At 47.1% G+C, this 17,338-nt stretch overlaps 3 protein-coding genes across 7 annotated transcripts in view; 1 reads left to right on the top strand and 2 right to left on the bottom strand.

Moving 5' to 3' along the window:
* Positions 1–3,765, bottom strand: part of cpeb3 (cytoplasmic polyadenylation element binding protein 3) — a 40,223-nt gene extending 36,458 nt beyond the window's left edge. For 2 of the 5 annotated variants that reach the window (XM_072391416.1, XM_072391418.1), the window contains exons 1-2: positions 2,243–2,376; positions 1,048–1,958 (exon numbers count right to left, since the gene is read on the bottom strand). In XM_072391416.1, the coding sequence (XP_072247517.1) occupies positions 1,048–1,947 (900 nt within the window). In that variant the 5' untranslated portion in view covers positions 1,948–1,958; positions 2,243–2,376. Of the gene's footprint in view, positions 1–1,047; positions 1,959–2,242; positions 2,377–3,637 lie in introns of those variants that run through there. The other 3 variants (XM_072391419.1, XM_072391420.1, XM_072391417.1) reach the window with 2 other exon arrangements.
* The window catches only part of opn3 (opsin 3), a 200,632-nt gene that overhangs the window by 133,678 nt on the left and 49,616 nt on the right, over positions 1–17,338 (bottom strand). The gene's annotated exons all lie outside the window — the stretch shown is intronic.
* On the top strand, positions 4,177–17,287 carry marchf5 (membrane-associated ring finger (C3HC4) 5). Its single transcript, XM_072391421.1, has 6 exons — positions 4,177–4,592; positions 10,110–10,312; positions 14,671–14,801; positions 14,884–15,067; positions 15,279–15,445; positions 15,908–17,287. Exons 1-6 carry the CDS (start codon positions 4,549–4,551, stop codon positions 16,022–16,024), a joined length of 846 nt encoding a protein of 281 aa, XP_072247522.1. The 5' UTR covers positions 4,177–4,548; the 3' UTR covers positions 16,025–17,287.

The following is a 17,338-nucleotide window of genomic DNA, read 5'->3' as shown; positions in this document are numbered from 1 at the left end:
TTTAAACTCCACCCGCTATCAAAACATAAGCCAATCAAATCTGTATATGAATGTTACCTTCAAGTACTGACGTATATGTTGAAATTCCGGTTAATACTCACATGGAATACCAACCACATTCCAGCAACATAACATCAATAGCAACAGAGAAGCAAATATTTCATGAAAAAAACCCCGTGACCTTCAGTGGTCGGCCTTAGTTGCCAGGTTCCTCAAAGACTTTGAAAATCCCACTTAATGAGGAGCATAACTTAAGATGTTTATTGACTGAAACATACCGTTTAAATTACTGTGCAGCTCCAACTTTCTGCAGCAAGCTCTGTTTTACGACTGAATGTTAATCATGTTGTATAGCACATCAAGGAGATCAAGATGTCCTCTCATACACTAAGGGTGAATTGATTTTTTACAAGGAGCTCCTGAACGCATCATGTGTCCCTTTTAAATTCACGTTTAACGAGCAGATCGAAAAATGAACCAATTGGCCTACTGCATTGCGCCGGGCCAATATTTTTCAAACTAATCTGTGTTTTGAAAAATATCCATAATCGTTCATCAGCACCTAAAGATTATTGTTTTGCGTAATTTACCTCCACCACACAAGTCACACCAATTGCTGACAGCTACTGGAAATAAATCCCCTACGTCTTCTGTGATGTCAGCTATTCCACACAGGTCACATGTCGCACAATATAGAGTATAAGTAGGTATTTTAGGCTTAATTATTTAGCCTAGCGCTATACAAACACATATGCCACTACTGAGACATAGTGACATGGGCTAACTGCCTTAAAGGTATGCCTATTGTAGGATAGAGCCTAGGCTCTTAGGCAAAAATGATTTTATTCACAATATTAGGATATAATTCCAGTTAATTTAGGTACAAAAAGCTTTAATTGAGTATTTATTTCCCAAGCAATGGTGCCTTGTTCATCTATTAAAGCCTAGTTTAGAGGTCGACTGCTAGGTCAAAGTGTCATTTTCTTTTTTTAAACACACGCTAAAACTGTAAAGCTATAGACCTTCATAGGCCCGTAGCCTGTTTACCTGGAAAGGCAGTATGTTGTTGCTGTTGTCAGTCCTGAATGCGCTGTCATCCATCCAGGGTTTGGGGTTGAGCGGACCGGGTCTTGGGAATTTGGGGGGTGCTATAACATTGCTGGTATACGGCTTTTTCATGGGGGAGATCGGGTTGAGGGGTGACGGCACCCCGACGCCGACTCCAACCCCGACCCCTACCCCGACGCCGACCGCTCGGCGCGGGTCCCTGCCCGCCTGCAGCCCGGTCCAGGGGTTGGAGGCTGTGCTCCACGCGGCGTTTTGGTGATTATTCCAAGCGGACGACGAGGCAGAGGAAGACGACGAAGACCCCTTGCTGTTATTCATGATGGTCTGATAAGCGTTTCTCTGGGGGAAAGGGCCTTGACTGGGGCTGACAGGGGATCTCCTCTGCTGAGGCTGCTGCTGCTGCTGCTGGGGCTGCTGTTGATGCTGCTGGGACTGGGGAGCAAGGCCGATTTGCGGGGAGAAATTACCCCCGAAGACTGGGTTGACGTGGTGAGGGAAGTTCTGGAAAAGCATCGTTCCGTTCACCGAGGGTATTCCTTGGAAAAAGCTATCGTCCACGGCGTTTGTGGTTCCAGTGGACCAGGTGCTCCCGAACGAGGAGGAAGGGGAGGAAAGGGGGCCGCCGGTCTCCTGAGGCTGGTGGTGGAAGCTCAAGCCGGGCAGGATCGGCGACTCCATCGGCACTTTGTCCTTGCTGCTGCTGCTGTTCAGCGCTGAAGCCGCTTGGTTGCTCCCGGTCGACGGGCTCTCCGACTCGGATGAGGAAGAAGTGGGCTCTGATGACGGGGTCGGTGTAGAGGGAGGAGGGTCTACTTGCGTCGGGTCTTGCTGATGATGAGGCTGGGCTTTGTTTTTGTCCATCAGTAAATCATCCTGCATGGTTTGCTGAGCTGCAACAGGGGGAAACAGACACGAGGAGTTATTATTATTGTTGTTGTAAGTGACGAGATCGCACACCGGGCTGCCGCTGTAGTATCTGATGAACTGGGAGAGCTCCGACAGGGGTATGATGTTAGAGGGACCAGGCAGCTGCAAAGCGAACGCGTGATCACCCATTTAGCCGAAAAAAAGAAGAGGAAGAAAAAAAACAAAAAACACAATCACTTCCCAAGACTACAGAGTGAATCATAAATCCCACAAATTATACACGGAGCCTATGGCAGCGGATATTCACCAGATTTCGCCACGTCTCGTTTTTCCTTCCACGCAGGAACTCCAGAGCTGCAATGTGAAACTGATTCAGTGTGGGTTCTTTTTTTTGTGCCAAAGGACCTCCCCTACATTCATTTACATACGTCAGTAAATACAGCTGTCCTTCAACAAGGTGAAAAGACTCTACCTTGACCTAAAAGCTACGCCACGCGCGGCCGAAAGGCTTTGTTTTTATGACTTCCGACAGAAAAAAAAGACACGCGTCGTCCGAGTTCTTTTCTTCCTTCTTTCTTTTTTTCCCCTCTTTCTTTACTGCAGTAAGTGACGCAGCTGGACCGCTTCAGTATTGAGGTGCAGACAGTTTCCTCACAGTAAACTGTACAATTTGACCTGTATGTGGTCTGTGAGACGAATAAAGTTGACGGACCAAATGAGTTGACAATTCCAACAGCAGTTACAGGATTTACAAGAAGGGACGTAATCATAAGCTCAAATAGTGACTGTCCGCACTGTCACGGGGATGGGGCTGGCTTTTTTTTTTGTTTTGTTTTTACATGATACAGTGTGTACTTTGCGTTTTAAGGCCACAATAAGCTTAAAAAAAACAGTAACCTAGTCTGTCCTTTACTTTGCACCTTGGAGGCAACGCCTTGCAATAGCCTCGGCAAACACATTGCGGGTTTCTCAAGTGGCAAAACGTGCTTTCAGCAGCGCAAAGTTTCCCACGACAGATTCAACAATGAGCATGTAAAAATGTAAACAGACCACGGCATGCCCGACTGATGTGAGGCTGCACAGAGTGGATGAGCACGTTCAGCCAGGTGGCCTGAAACACGGCGTCACATCATTCAAGGTTAAAAAAAAACAACCAACAACATATAAATGTGCTAAATTTAAACCAGTGGTGACACTAATAAGGCTCCTCTGGACTGGTCGGAGAAGAGCTAACATGCAGCCCTTACTAGGGCCTCTCAGTAACAAGGATGCAATAGTCTGAAGACTATGGAAATAGCACCTCAGAAGTAATGCCTGGGTCATTTCAGCACCATATCTGCAGCGATAGGAGTTGGACTTTAAAGGTAATCGCAATAGCATGCGTTGCGCACACCCAATCGGTTAATCCGTGTTTTCTCCTCCAAGAGCAACGCTTCCAAGGTCATCAAAGCAGCACAATCAGCAGCCCAAAGTGGCTCATCTCATCGGCCCTCTACCGCACACCCTGACCGACAACCTGACCCTTCAGCTGCCAGTTTTGTCGCGCCGACTGAGACATCCGCTTTTACATTTCACGAAGCTCTTGCCATGAAATATCCCTCTAATCCATATGTGTTCCACTGCAAACGACGGAACAGCATGCACACACACGCACACACACACTGTGGGGTCGCGTATCTCCCCAGGGTGAAGTTTGAATTACCTTTATCGTTCACCTTTGTGAGACTCTGTGAATAAAGGTATTTCTGTTTGCCTCGTCAGGGTTTAGATATGACAAACGAGCTACCCTTGTGCCGAGGTAGTCAGCAGTTGCCTCAACAGCTGATTGACTGCGGCGCATGGATGATACCGAGGAGGCTGCTGGGAGTTGTAGTATTTGAAGCTGCAGTAGCTGGTGTACAAACGCTTCCTCTTGGCTGTTGTGGTCTTTAATGCTATGAGTTCAGTGGGACAAGTAACTCAGCAAAGCAGCTATAAAGACTTGATGTTTTTTTCAACTATTGTCTCCCCCTCTTTCTCTCTCTCATGTATAATATAATATAATATAATATAATATAATATAATATAATATAATATAATATAATATAATATAATATAATATAATATAATATAATATAATATAATATAATATAATATGCCTATAGGATGAGCACAAGCATTAACAAACTACATTTCCCTTATCAGAACACAAGTGCCCTTTGCGGTGTGGTTCTTGTTTTGATGACGCAGGCACGCACAGACGTGCTTTTTTACGTTACTTCAGAGACGGCCAGTCAATGGAGTCAAACGGTCACGCGAAACGAGGCCATAACAGGTTTAAAGAGGATTTTTACTCGAAATAGTTCATCGTCCACAGTGAAATGCTATTTAGGTAGCCATGACTGCGAGGGGATAGTTTTATGCTAAAATACTTGGCTCGTTTGCAGCTGGTGCGCCGTGTCAACACAAAGGCCTATGTAGCTCGTCAGCTAGCTAGCTAGCCAGCCATCAGTTTTCAACGCCGTCCTCGGCTGCAGCAAATTGTCAGGCGCGTCTTTCATGTTTTAGTCGTAGCGTCGTTAATCCCATCCACCAAGAAGACAGTATTTCATTTTATCGTTGTTTTCTATCACAATGGCGGAACAGAGTGCTGTGGCCGCGCCGCAGAATTTGGACAGGTGAGTTCCAAGTTTAAGGCTAACATGCTACGTAGCTTTACGTAAAAGTAGAACCTTGTTAGAAATCTGTTTTTTTTTTATTGTTTTTTTTAAAGGAAAATAAATCAAAGCTTTTTGTGTTACGTTAGAAAAAAATGCCTTTTCAACCCAGTACTAGTTTTGAGCGTCATTATCTCTTATTTTATTTTATTTTTCAGGGTTGATAGAGGGACGCCCCCCTCGGCTATAAGCCTTAGTTATTGATAAGTTATTGATGCTGCCTAAAGTGGTCTTGTATCACTCTGACGTTACATAAGTAGTTTTTCTACGGTGCAGTTTGTAAATTAGGTCACATGAATGTAAGGTGGAACTTTCCCTAAAGGCCTCTTATCTGCCCACCTTAATGTGTATTCAAATTCACCCAGTGAGGTAAAAAAGTAAAGCTTCTGCGCATCTTGTTATACCAGAAGTGTTACCTTTTATGTGTTATTTGGAAACTAGAACAACCCAAATTTATGTGTGGAGAAGTTGTACATGTTTCATGTTTGAAAACCTGTTAAAGCAATTAACATAACGGGAACCAGCTCTCATTATTACATTTTCGATTTAAGCCCCGAGAACATGTTCCCCAATTGACTCGATAAGCTTAAACTGAACATCTCCCTGAAGATTATGAAGGGAAGATCCAGTATGACGCGTGCTGTCCTCATAGTCTCACTTTTTCAGAATTGGATTCTTCCTCTTTCGGTTTGGTCAGCAGTTGGGAAAACCAACGTAGAGGCTCGTTTCCTGTTAGCAAGCATCAGTTCAGTTTGTGGCTGTGACAAAAGGTAATCTGGGCTGAAATGTGAAAATTCCATCAAGTCAAAGCGACCAACAGGCGTTTTGTTCGGTTCAGGTTTAACTTGGATCTCAATCATATCTCCTTTTGTTGCCCACTAAGGACACACTGGAGGCCCTTTTTATGCCATTAGTTTCTGCTACAGCAACAGAAAACATGGTTGCGAGACCACTCGGGAGGATTGGTGGATGTGTAAAAAGCAAAAGAAAGCCGGTTGGACTCAAATATGAGCTTCCCTACTCATCTCACATGGCCTCCTGTAGGATATAAGATTAAGACTTTATTGTCATGTAGATACACAAAATTGCTCCTCCGCATTTAACCCATCCAGGTTGGCACCTGTTGCACACACACACACACACACACACACACACACACACACACACACACACACACACACACACACACACACACACACGCACACACGCACACACGCACACACACGCACACACACATATATATATCACAGGTCACACGCTCATGGAGACAGATGCCATATACACTGGAGCGGTGGGCAGCCATTCACAGCGCCCGGGCAGCATGGGGGTACAGTGCCTTGCTCAAGGGCACCTTGGCTCTGGCAAGGAGGTGGACTGCCACCCCTTCAGTTGTCAGTCCACCAATCTTTTTGAGCATTGAGAGTGGGAATCGAACCGCCAACATTCAGGTTATTGGACGACTCACTGCGCTACTACACAGCCTGAAAAACATCAGATATGAGTCACTCGAGCCTGGTAATGTGGACCCAGCTCTCAATTTGTTGCTATTTAAAGCAATCGTCCAGTCCAGCTTTTCCCACTTCTCCCACTTCTCCCGAACCACACAAAGCATGTTTTTCTCCAGAGAAAAACACGTGTTGATTTTATGTCATGTAAGGGAAACGTCGGTGTGATTAAAACTTGTCGACAAGTGACTCCTTAAAAGTCGTGGCCCTCATTGACTCGCAAGCATTTTCCACAATTAAAGAGGCTAATGCTTCATTCGGTCTCCATCTCTGTCCTCCGAGTTTCACCATGTCGTGTGACCAGAGTCCGAGTGGAGCTGAGATGCGGCGACTTTAACCTCAAGCACGTTCGTGTGCCATTTCCTTCAAAACAACTGCCAGCACCTGATAGCATGCGCCGAGTGCTCGAAGAGGCATTTGGCTCTGCACTCTCTGTCAATATTGAACTCTGGACTTGAAACCTGTTCCCCAAACACATGGTAAAGCAGCAAAAAAGAAAAGAAGGGCACGTGAGCTTCGTGCAGAGAGCCTTAGCTACGTGCTGCATGTGTGTGGCCGAAGCTGTAACCCTGACGCTGTTTGAGCAGCAGATAGCTGTGAGATGTGTGTGGTGTTAGTTTGCTTCTATAAAGCTGTGTACCCAGCCTCTATCGCCGGCAAACATGAGGCCCCACAGGCTCTTATCTCGGCCCGCCACAAGCAGCCAGCTGCCTCTGCAATGCAGTGTTTCATAAGTCGATGTGGGAGCCATGTTTCACTTCAGCCCATTTTTTTTTCTGTATATATATATATATATATATTTTGGTCTGGTACTGTCCAGAATAGCCACCCTTCTGTTCGCTGCATGAATGGTTTGATAAATACGTGCTGTGTGGGTGTAGGTCTGTCAAAGTTGTGTCATTTCGATAAAGAATCGCTAACCGCAAACTGCCTTTCTCTGTTGCTTTTCATGGCACTTTTCTTTCTTTTTTTAAAATGTATTTATAGCATACGCCTACTAATAATTCAGCCAGTTAAAAACAAGAAAATTCAGTTTTGCCCTTTTAAGCTTCCTAAACCAAATTTAGACATGGTGGATACGTCCACAAGAGGAGACAGAGGTTCCAAAAGGTGACGTCATTAAAAGCAGCCTGGACTCCTTTAATCTACAAATGGTTCGTGTGACATCATCCTGCTCAGATGGTTCGTGCTGAACTTCACTTTTTACACAGAAGATTTACAGGCAGCACCGTGAGACAGAAGCTGTGTATGAGTGTAATCTGTAAACCACAGGACTGGAGTGTTTGCTAGTTATAAAAAAAAAAAAAAAAAAAAAAAGGTATTGATTAATATAATGTGATGCATCACTGGTGTCGGTTCTTTCAGTTCCGGAAGCCAGCCGGTTAGCAGCAATCGAGGCATAAACAAACACTCGTTCCTAGAATCATGTGTTAAAAGGCAAAAGGTCACAGTCACCCGAGGCCGCCATGGCTGTAAATTGCTTTCATTCAGTGGACAAAATGTACTCTTAAACCCTTTATCTTGACTAATAAGAATCGGTGAACTTCTTACCTCAGACTCTTGGTAGCTGGATTCTACATTGATTGAGAAATACTGACATCCTGAGTTGTCTGTTTGGGGAAAAAACTAGTCGAGGATTAGAAGAGGCTTGCTTTTTTTCTTCCTTCTTTTCTTTCCCTGAGGACCTTTCAGTTTTTCTCACAGTCACATGACCATCGATTAGTGAAAGGAGCCTTTGTGGTGTGGCTTACGCACTTCTTAAAGATCGGGAACCTGACCTGTGAGATAATGAGAGAGTAGCTATGCTGCCACACATGCCTTTGTTGCCGTGCGTTGGTCCCATCGCCGTTCCAAATTCCTTTCGAACTCCCCGCCACACCCTGCTGTACTTGGGTCTGTGTGATGGCACGTTGCAGCTCTTGTGTCTCCTCCTGTTGTCGGGCTGCAGCTGACGCGGGGCTCGTGATGCTGCCTCAGCTCGACAGGATCCGCAGCCCTTCACCGCTGCACGTTCGTTTGATCCCGGCAGGCTTTTTCAAAGCAACTGGTGAAGTGAAAAAGGATAATAGACGCTGCTGCTCACCTTCCCTTGAAGTTTCAAAGCAGTCGGTTCACATTAGGCGGATTAACACATGTCAGAGGAGCAGTGCCCCTCTTGAGTTTGCCTGTTTATGTTGTAAATAAGTGGGTGAGACAGTTTGCTTCTGTGAAGTTCAGAGCTTTCAGATGTTGATTAGCAGTAATGAGGTGATGCATCGACACTGACCTGTTGTCTATGAAAACACTTGAATGTTTAAAAATGCAAGCAGACAGGCTCGGCTTGCTGCATTGGCCTTGTTAGTGATGGGAGAGTTACTATGAAACTATGCGTTAGAGCTTTATTCATCTACGCATTCCTTTTAAAGCCGGCCTCCTTTTAGAACTGCAGAAGAATTCCCTGTATTCAGGAGACGTCTTGTACCTGTGCAGCGTAGGCTTATTTGCCAAAGTGGTCTGTTAAACAGGGCTGAAGCTAAAGCGAGGTGGAGGTTAAGGTTTTGCGCAGAGGGTAACATTTCAGCGTCCTGTCGGGCTCAGGGGCTCGGTTACAGGAAGAGGAGCAGATGAATCTAAGGCAGTGCTCTGGTGTTCTCCTGTGGAGGCATCACTGTTCAACACTGTTCTTCTCAGCACTTTGTTTTCTAGCTGCAGCACTTTATGTCTCTGGGCGGCCTTTTGAGACCACTGCAATCAGTCTTCATTAGGAGCCTTTTTCCGCCCTCACTGCGTATTTCATCTGCGTTAAAGTAAAGTCTGGACTGACGTAGCTGTCAGAATTAAACGAGAGTGGTCCTGTCAGACTCTGATTCACCTCATGCTCCCGCTGTGGCCTTTTGCCTGATGTGTCATCTGAGCACCCCAACCTGAAGCCTCTCCCCTCCAGCATTGTTATGTTTTATTCAGTACTACTGGGGAGGGATATTGGAAAATCATCCATTACATGCAGGCAGCAACCAGAGCCAATAGTCCAAGCTCGCCACCCAGTCTTTGACAGAGCAAATTCTCATGTAACAGGTAACAGAGTACGAGTGGACCTCCACATGACGATGACAGAAAGCCACAGATTTGGCATCCATTATTCACCTGTGGTGGCAGGAGGGCTGAAATATACACGTCTCTCTATGGGCATCTGCTGAGTCAGGCTCTGTGGCCAAATGTTGAAGCAGCTGGCAGAGATGCATTTTTCTAGAAAACACACCGACCTCTCTGAAAAGTGTTTTGTTGACCCAGGTCATCAATAATCACACGGGTCACAATGTTCGAAAGAAAAACGTCTGAAATCTCAGCGAGTCGGAGTGGATCTACGGAGGTACGGGGGTGTAAAACTGAAGAGGTCGGTGATACGAGTCTCTGAGAGTCTCTGCCTTTTGGTTTTAAATATTAAAACCGTAGGGTTGTATCACGGTTGGAAAGTTCTGATGCAAGTAATAGTGAGAGGTCAGATGTTTTCTGTTCCTGTTATAAACGGGAAGGGGAACAGTAAAATGTAGCTCCAGCTCAGTAAACTGGGTTAGTTTAAAACTGGGCTGAGCATATGTTGGGGCCCAGTTTGAAACCTCTCTAAAAGAAGAAGAATAATTACCCTCCATGAGGTGGAAAGTAATTAAAAGAAACAAAGGCAAAGCTCCCACATGGAGTATTGCACACTTTGAACCAGCGGAGATGTGCTGTTGAAAGGACCTTCCAGATGTTGGGCTGACACGGGGCAGAGGAAGCATGTGGTGCGTGCTGTTTGGCTTTCTATGTGCAGAATCTCTCTGCTCTTTGTGCTCGTCCTGCTTGGCCATCGGAAAGGTTTGGTTTATCACATTTCTGCTCAATGGTCGGACTTTGAAGTTGTCGTCAGCTCTTACTGCCGTAGCCTCCTTCCTGCTGCGTGTTTCGTGACGTAAACCTTCCTGTGTGTGTGTGTGTGTGTGCGCGTTTGTTTCAGGAGCTGCTGGGTGTGCTTCGCCACAGACGAGGACGACCGCACGGCTGAGTGGGTGCGACCGTGCAGATGCCGCGGCTCGACCAAGTGGGTTCACCAGGCCTGCCTGCAGCGCTGGGTGGACGAGAAGCAGCGGGGCAACAGCACGGCGCGCGTGGCCTGTCCACAGTGCAACGCAGAGTACCTCATCGTCTTTCCCAAACTAGGTGGGTTCCATGTCACGAAAGGATTAAACCATCAGGGGATGTGAGTGGAAGGCTTAAAACCGAAGAGACGGCTTTGAAATGGAGTAAGATTTGGCTGAAAGGCGTTAAGTTTAAGTTGAGGTGCGGCTGTGACAAAGGGCCACGTTTTACCGCTACAAGGAAAATCCACCCATTCACACGGCTGGTAAAAAGTTTGCAAAGTCATAAATCTGTTTCAGCGTCAGAAATGTCGCAGTAACTCTTCTTATTCAGGTACGTGCCGACACGAAAGCAACACCGCAGCGGATTTGTGTGTCAACAGACTACTGACGCTCCTCTTTGAAGGCACTCGTGATGTTTGCTGCCCGCAACTGCAGCCAAACTCGGAGAGCTGCTCAGTTTTTTTGCCCGAGCGCAGGTCTATTTACTCCAGAGACAGCGAAGGTTCTGTGATGATGAATATTTGCTTTCGGCCTGGCGGGCTCGCCTTTAAAGGCCCGGCAGCAGCTCAGGGGAGCAGCTGCCTCAGTTACCCCCAGAATGCGATTGTTCCTTAAAGCTATGACGCGTGCAGTGAAAACGCACCACACAGAGGCGAGTTTGTCTGGCTACAGCCAGCTCACTTTGAAGTCTCTACCTTTCTAAGACGATAACTTCTCCTCGGACAGAGCTGATCAGTGATCCCATTAAGAAGACTCGACTATCTTTGTCGGCCATAATGCACACGACTCACTTTGCCGCTGCTATTTCCACCTCATGTTGGGAGAATCTGCAATTTGAGACCGAAGTCGGGTCTAAGACAATGTTTGCTAGCAGAAGTCTGGGTCCAGCTGGTAAACAGGTTCAGATATATTTATAGCAGCCAAAGCTGTGCTGTCACTCACTTTGGTGCTAAGATGAAGGTTTAACTCAACCATTTTTAGACGTCACCTCGCTCTTCGGTGTACGTCTGTATCCTTGATTAGAGACTCATCCTGGCTTTAATAATCGGACGTATATCCAAGTCTCTCCTTTGGATTCTGAATTGAAGTGAACAGACGTTTATCCAGTGTTGGTTTGCTTACTCTCACACTGGCTTTGGGTTGAGTGAGAGGAGTATTCAGTTAGATAGATTTCAGACAGACCAATCAAAGGTGCTGAATCGACATGAGTCGGAGCTGTTAGTTGGTTAGTCGTGCTGTGCAAAGTTTGTTACTGGTGCCTTTTTAATGTTGTTCGAGTCTACACCAGAGAAAACTCCTTAACCATTGAAGTTTATTTATTTTAATGTTCTATGTTTAGTTTATGTTCTGAATAAAAAGGTGAATTTTCCCCCATAGAGGCTGAAAGTATCCGGGCAGGAAGCGCCATCCTCGCATCGTTTGAGTTCACCTCAGAGGCTGTTCCACCTTTTTTTTTCTTTTCTTTTTCTAATCCCATTAACAAGTGTCAGGTGGCGAAGCGAGGCGAGCAGTGATGTTGTCTGGGAGAGGAGTGGGAGTGAAACTGGGTCACGGGACGATGATGAACTCACAAGATCAGTGTCGTTATTTTATGGGAGTTAAACAACAAGTTCACGGCGCTTCAGACGTCAGGCCTGCGAGGATGTTATTTTTAGAGGATAAAGGGCGAGATGTACCTTAGAGAGGGTCCAGCAGAGTAACACAATGCAGTCATCAGATGGCCATTTGGATCAGTGCCTCTTTGGCACTGCATGGTGTTAGATGTTAGCCAGACTGCATTCGCAAGCTGTTCTTATTTGTTACTCGACTGTTTCCTTATGATTTCACCGACATTTTTCACCAGCATGAGTATCGTCTGATGATGGGGAAGCGCTCATCGGAGGAGGTTTTTGAAGAAGTGATGCAGGACTCCAAGAGTTTTTTTTTTTTTGGTTAACAACTTAAAGAAGTTGCAGCGACTTCCTCAGAATAAGAGCAGCTTCACAGCTTGATAGCAACACTACGCCGACACCTTTCAGTTTGGACGATGGAGCCCCCCCCCCCCACCGCTGGGACCCCTCCATCATTTGTCTCAACCCAGGTTTTAATTGTTGTCAAACTTGTGGCGATGAGAGACTAGTAAGAGCTGAGCCCAGCAGGAGGGGGGGCAGCTATATGGCGCTCTGGCTCGACTCCCACCAGCACCTGCTGCAGAGCCGCTGCCAGACTATCACACTAATTTGGCTGGCGATACAGCTCGGAGGACGGCGTGTCCTTGCTGCCGCTCCTTCACTCACACTCAGCCCAGAGTGAGTAAACAAGCCGCTTGGAACAGTGGGCCAATGTTCGAGCCCGCTGCTGAAAAACTGCAGTCGCACTTAACTTCTTCCTCCTGAGCTTTCTCTCCCTCTGTGTTTTTTTTTTTTTTTTTGTCTACCTTAATTATGGAATCTGCTGCCAGCGGCTTAAATGAATTTCTTATTCTCCGTTAGAGGTGACCCAGTTCCCTCCGGCCCGCGATGGAGTAATGCTTAGGCAGGGAAGAAGAAGAGATTCCAGTGCTTTCATCAAAGTATTCCACATTAATAAGTTCAGGGGGGGACGGGACCCTCTGGTCAGCAAACACAGGTGCAGTGAAAGGAGATCGGGAAAGCATCAAACGGCCGAGAGCTGCAGGAACAGCTTCTGTTGCGAGTTGATGGAGTTTAGAAAGTGAATGACTTGTGGGCAGTGCTGTCAAAAGAAAAATATCTTTGGTATGGCCTCTGAAAGTATTTTTAGAGTGAATTTGCTTCTGTGTGGCTGCGCCGCACAAACATCCCAGAGTATTTCTGTCCTGAAGTGAACGTAAAAAGCCAGAGTTGTTTCAGAAAGCCGTTTCTGCTCGATGCGAAGGCTAAATTAAACCTTTAGATGGAGGCAGCTGCACCGCGGTGTCGCTGCGTCCGCAGAGCCCGTGAAAACGTTCCTGTATTAAAAACCCTGGCAGTGTGCACGGATGGGACAGTGTGGTTCTGTGCTGCAGATGTTTCCAGATGAAAGAAGAAAAGAGCTTATGAACCAGGTCCTGCTTTCACAGCCAGCGCTGACTCAGCACTCGGAGCCACTTCACGGCCTCACGACGAGGCACATTCCTCATCACTCGTCACACACCTCTGAAACCTCTGAGCCACACGTCCGCGTTCCGGTGGAAGAGTTGCTCGCTTTCAGACGACCGATGCGAGAATAGATCGCGTGCGACGCGTTAAGAGAGCTGTTTGCGTTTCCGTCGCCGCAGCAACAGCCCGTCTCACGCACTCATCGCTAAGCTGAGCGCCCAATCAGAGCGAGCGGTCGAACCAACAGACCCAACGGGGATTAAAGTGGAGTTGGACGCCGTCGAAGTTTGGTTGCGTGCTGAGAAATGCGTCGACCAACAACGTGGCTTTACGTTCACTGGCATTATTTAGTCTTAACGTACGGTTTAAACGTAAGAACAATGACGTGAGCCTGGCTTTGTTTGGCGCCTTTAACCTTCCTTAATATTCCTACATTTAACTCGCTCTACACTGCCGCGACCTTCCGTCTGCTAAGTTGAAAATGAGTGAAACTCTACTTTCTACATGAAACTGTCTGTAGTAATGAGGTGTTAAAGAAAAACGAGGTTTCCAGGTCCTTGACGCGCAGACGCTCTGTGCTGTGATGTCATCTTGCAGTTCGACTGCAACACACACACAGGCTGCCCCCCCTCCTGTGGCGGTTATTAATAGGACATGGCCGAGTCTGTCCGAGTGAGGAAATCAGGTTGCCTTCCTGTAAATATTGCATGATTTCCCTCGAGTCTGCATGGAATGCCGGAGAGGAGGCGGCAGCAGAGGATCTTTTTGCTCCCCATATCAGTCACTGATGTCACTGCTCCGAGGGCAAATTTGGACTTCAGATTAATCCTTGTTATGTGCTCGTTCAGAACCAACTCGGTTATTTTTAGTCTCTTCCCAAGACGCTCCGCTCTGTCCGTCATTAAGCCGGGAACACGAGGTGTTCACCTTACACGGCGCGCTTCAGAAAAGCCCAGAGGAAGAATCTTTCACATGCCGGCGTTGCTCAGTAGCACGTCTTTATTCCACGTGAGCCTCGCGGCGTTGTGGTGATGACCTTCATTTGACCTCTTGTCAGCTAAAGAATCTTTGTTACAAAAGATTTTTCCCTCCTCAGTAAGGAGGGAAAAAGGTTCACAAAACATACCTCAAAAAGGGGGAAAAAAGTAGGAAAAACCACTTTGCAATTAGCATTTTTAAAGCCAAAACCTTCACATGTCTAAAAAGGAAACTCTTTAGTAGTCAAAAGGGTTCTTGTAGAGCTTTGACAGGCGGTTTCAGATCATTCTGGAGAGCTTTGGTCATAAAATGCTACTTTAAGTCTGAGAAAAAGGCCTCAGATGCTTGTGACGTCTAAGTTGTGGCTGCTGACCTCCACCAGGTCCCGTGGTTTACGTGCTGGACTTAGCCGACCGGCTCATCTCTAAGGCCGGCCCCTTCGCTGCAGCTGGCATCATGGTGGGCTCCATCTACTGGACTGCTGTCACCTACGGAGCCGTCACCGTCATGCAGGTATTTTTCCTTTCTTCCCCTTATTTGTGAGCAAAGGCGGCCGGTTTGACGTCTCTGCTGTAACTGTGACTGTGCTGCCCAGGTGGTGGGCCATAAGGAGGGCCTGGATGTGATGGAGCGGGCTGACCCTCTGTTCCTGCTCATCGGGCTGCCCACCATCCCCGTCATGCTGATCCTGGGGAAGATGATCCGCTGGGAGGATTACGTCCTGCGACTGTGGAGGAAGTACTCCAACAAACTGCAGATCCTCAACAGCATCTTCCCAGGTTGGAGCACCTTCTTTTCACCTTCTGAATTATTTTGCCGTGTCATTTGCTCGCGTGCGAGGCTCCAAACTTGTCCGGAGGCTTTGGAGCCTCGCACACAAGCCGGGACCTTTGTAAGAATGAAGGTGAGACCACAAGAGGTGCGCCTAAGTCAGGCCTCAGGCTCCTGAGCTGCGGGTGATCGCTGCTAAAGTAAATGTTTGAACTGCAGGGATTGGCTGTCCAGTTCCTCGCATCCCCGCAGAGGCCAGCCCCCTGGCCGACCACGTGTCGGCCACACGGATCCTGTGCGGCGCCCTCGTCTTCCCCACCATCGCCACCATCGTCGGGAAGCTCATGTTCAGCAGCGTCAACTCCAACCTGCAGAGGACCATCCTGGTGGGTAACACACACACTCCTCACACACCCACAGCAGCTGGTTTTAGCCAGTAAGACCGCAGCTGTGGCCATTTTAAGCCATTCGACGGAACCGGATTCATTTGATGTGCTTTTATAACTGAAGGTGCAGATTTAGTTTTAACTTAAAAAAAAAGAAAAGAAAATGGTGTTCCTTTATCGCGTTCTGACCTCCTTCTCTCTGTTTTGTCTACGTTTTGAATTCCCGCTCCTTCCCGTCAGCTTTGAGCCGACAGAAGAAGCAGAATGTAGCGCTGTGAATGTGCTCTAGATTTTGCTGCTCGCAGCTTAACAGGAGCCCGTAGAGACCGCTGTGTTTGTGTTTGAGGCAGTCGGCGTGAAATGAAAGATTTCCTTAAGCCACAAGAGGGGGAGGCTTTGATGTGTTGAGCTGAATCCGTCTTTAAGCCGTCCTGTCGGGGACCCGTTTTTTTGTTTCCTCAGGGAGGCATCGCCTTCGTGGCCATTAAAGGGGCGTTTAAGGTGTACTTCAAACAGCAGCAGTACCTGAGGCAAGCCCACCGCAAGATCCTCAACTTCCCCGAGCAGGAAGAGGCCTGAGGAGGCCGGGGACGGACGGACGGACGGACGAACTGCAGGTTTCTGCTTGAGGGGAGGTGGAGGGCGTCGGTGGGGGGGAGGAGGAAGTGTCGGCGAAACGCTCCCAATCATTGCGACACCTTCATTACCCGCTCCCCGCCACACCTCACCCGTTTCCGGAGAGATTGACGGCACCGGCGTCCACGCACGGATCCCACCGCAGCCACTACACGCCATTTCTGAACTCTGACGCTTTTGTGTGGTGGAGGAGCCGCGGACCGGAGCAGGCTCGCAGTTAGTGTGCCGTTACACACAAACACACACAAATTAACACACATCTGTCGTGCCGTGACTGCAGGCTGGATGTGCTTCAATCACGACTAAAACTTATTGTAAACTTACTGTATTTTAAAGGAGAAAATGCAGAGCATGTGTAATCAAGAAGTTTTATAAAAAATAGCAATAAATGAATGTTTTATAATGTTATGTTGCAGGTTCGAAACCTCACTTTTGCCAATGATGAGTTCAGTGTGGAATGTATTAATGACAAAACAATAAAATGTAACAGTTGTGAAGTACGATGCAGTCCGTGAGCTACGAGCAGGAAGCGTGTGGAAGAACGTGTCATCGTGAGCGGTGGCAAAACGAAGCGTGACACAGCGGCGACAGTGTGTGCGTGTGTTTTAGACCTTTAATCGTTAGGTGTTTTAACAGATGTGGGCAGCAGCCTCGGCGGTGTCGGCCGCTGCAGTGAGGCCACCTCTGCCTGATGTGAAGAAAAAAAGTGACAATGCTGAACTTTTTTCCTTTTTTTTTTTAAAGTTGGAAGCGGATATCGCACAGCATGACTCAGCACTTTCCACTGGGAGATTCGAAAACTTCCAAAAGTAGACGACACTTTTGTTCATGTTCTTCTTCTTTTCCCTCCCGGGACAGCGGGACGAGGGGTCGCGTCAAACCGCTGCTCCGGTTCTCTGTAGAATAAAATCCGACGACTCGTTGGAGCAGTTGAAACTTTTTTTTTGCTGAACTCTGGAACGGAGACGGTCAGTTCACTCAAACGAGCTCCAGTGATTTAAGTTTTCCACTCCAGGATTCTGGAGAAACATGAAATAGTGTTTGTTTTTGCATTGGAAGAGTTACCATTCCAGCTGTGTTTAAATGTTATTTGGCACAATATCTTCTGTATTCCATAATAATAATAATAAAAAGACTTTGATTCTGGAGTGATTTGTTGTAATGTCTGAGAATAAAGTGAAAATGAAGCTTGTAATGAGAGTTAACTGATCCCGAGTAAATCTGTTTGAAATCAGCGTGGTGGGATTTCTTTGAGCC

Source organism: Leuresthes tenuis, unplaced genomic scaffold (genome assembly GCF_036924035.1).
Source record: "Leuresthes tenuis unplaced genomic scaffold, fLeuTen1.0.hap1 SCAF_8, whole genome shotgun sequence".
Classification (NCBI taxonomy): Eukaryota; Metazoa; Chordata; class Actinopteri; order Atheriniformes; family Atherinopsidae; genus Leuresthes; species Leuresthes tenuis.
The sequence above is the reverse complement of the archived record's forward strand: the minus strand, read 5'-3'. Positions and strand labels throughout refer to the sequence as shown.

What these genes read in the sequence shown, in the direction of transcription:
- marchf5 (XM_072391421.1), top strand. Translation starts at nt 4,549, where the DNA reads ATGGCGGAACAGAGTGCTGTGGCCGCGCCGCAGAATTTGGACAG. An exon ending in GAGCCGTCACCGTCATGCAG is followed by an intron (nt 14,802 to 14,883) that starts GTATTTTTCCTT and finishes TGTGCTGCCCAG; the next exon opens with GTGGTGGGCCATAAGGAGGG. An exon ending in CCTCAACAGCATCTTCCCAG is followed by an intron (nt 15,068 to 15,278) that starts GTTGGAGCACCT and finishes TTTGAACTGCAG; the next exon opens with GGATTGGCTGTCCAGTTCCT.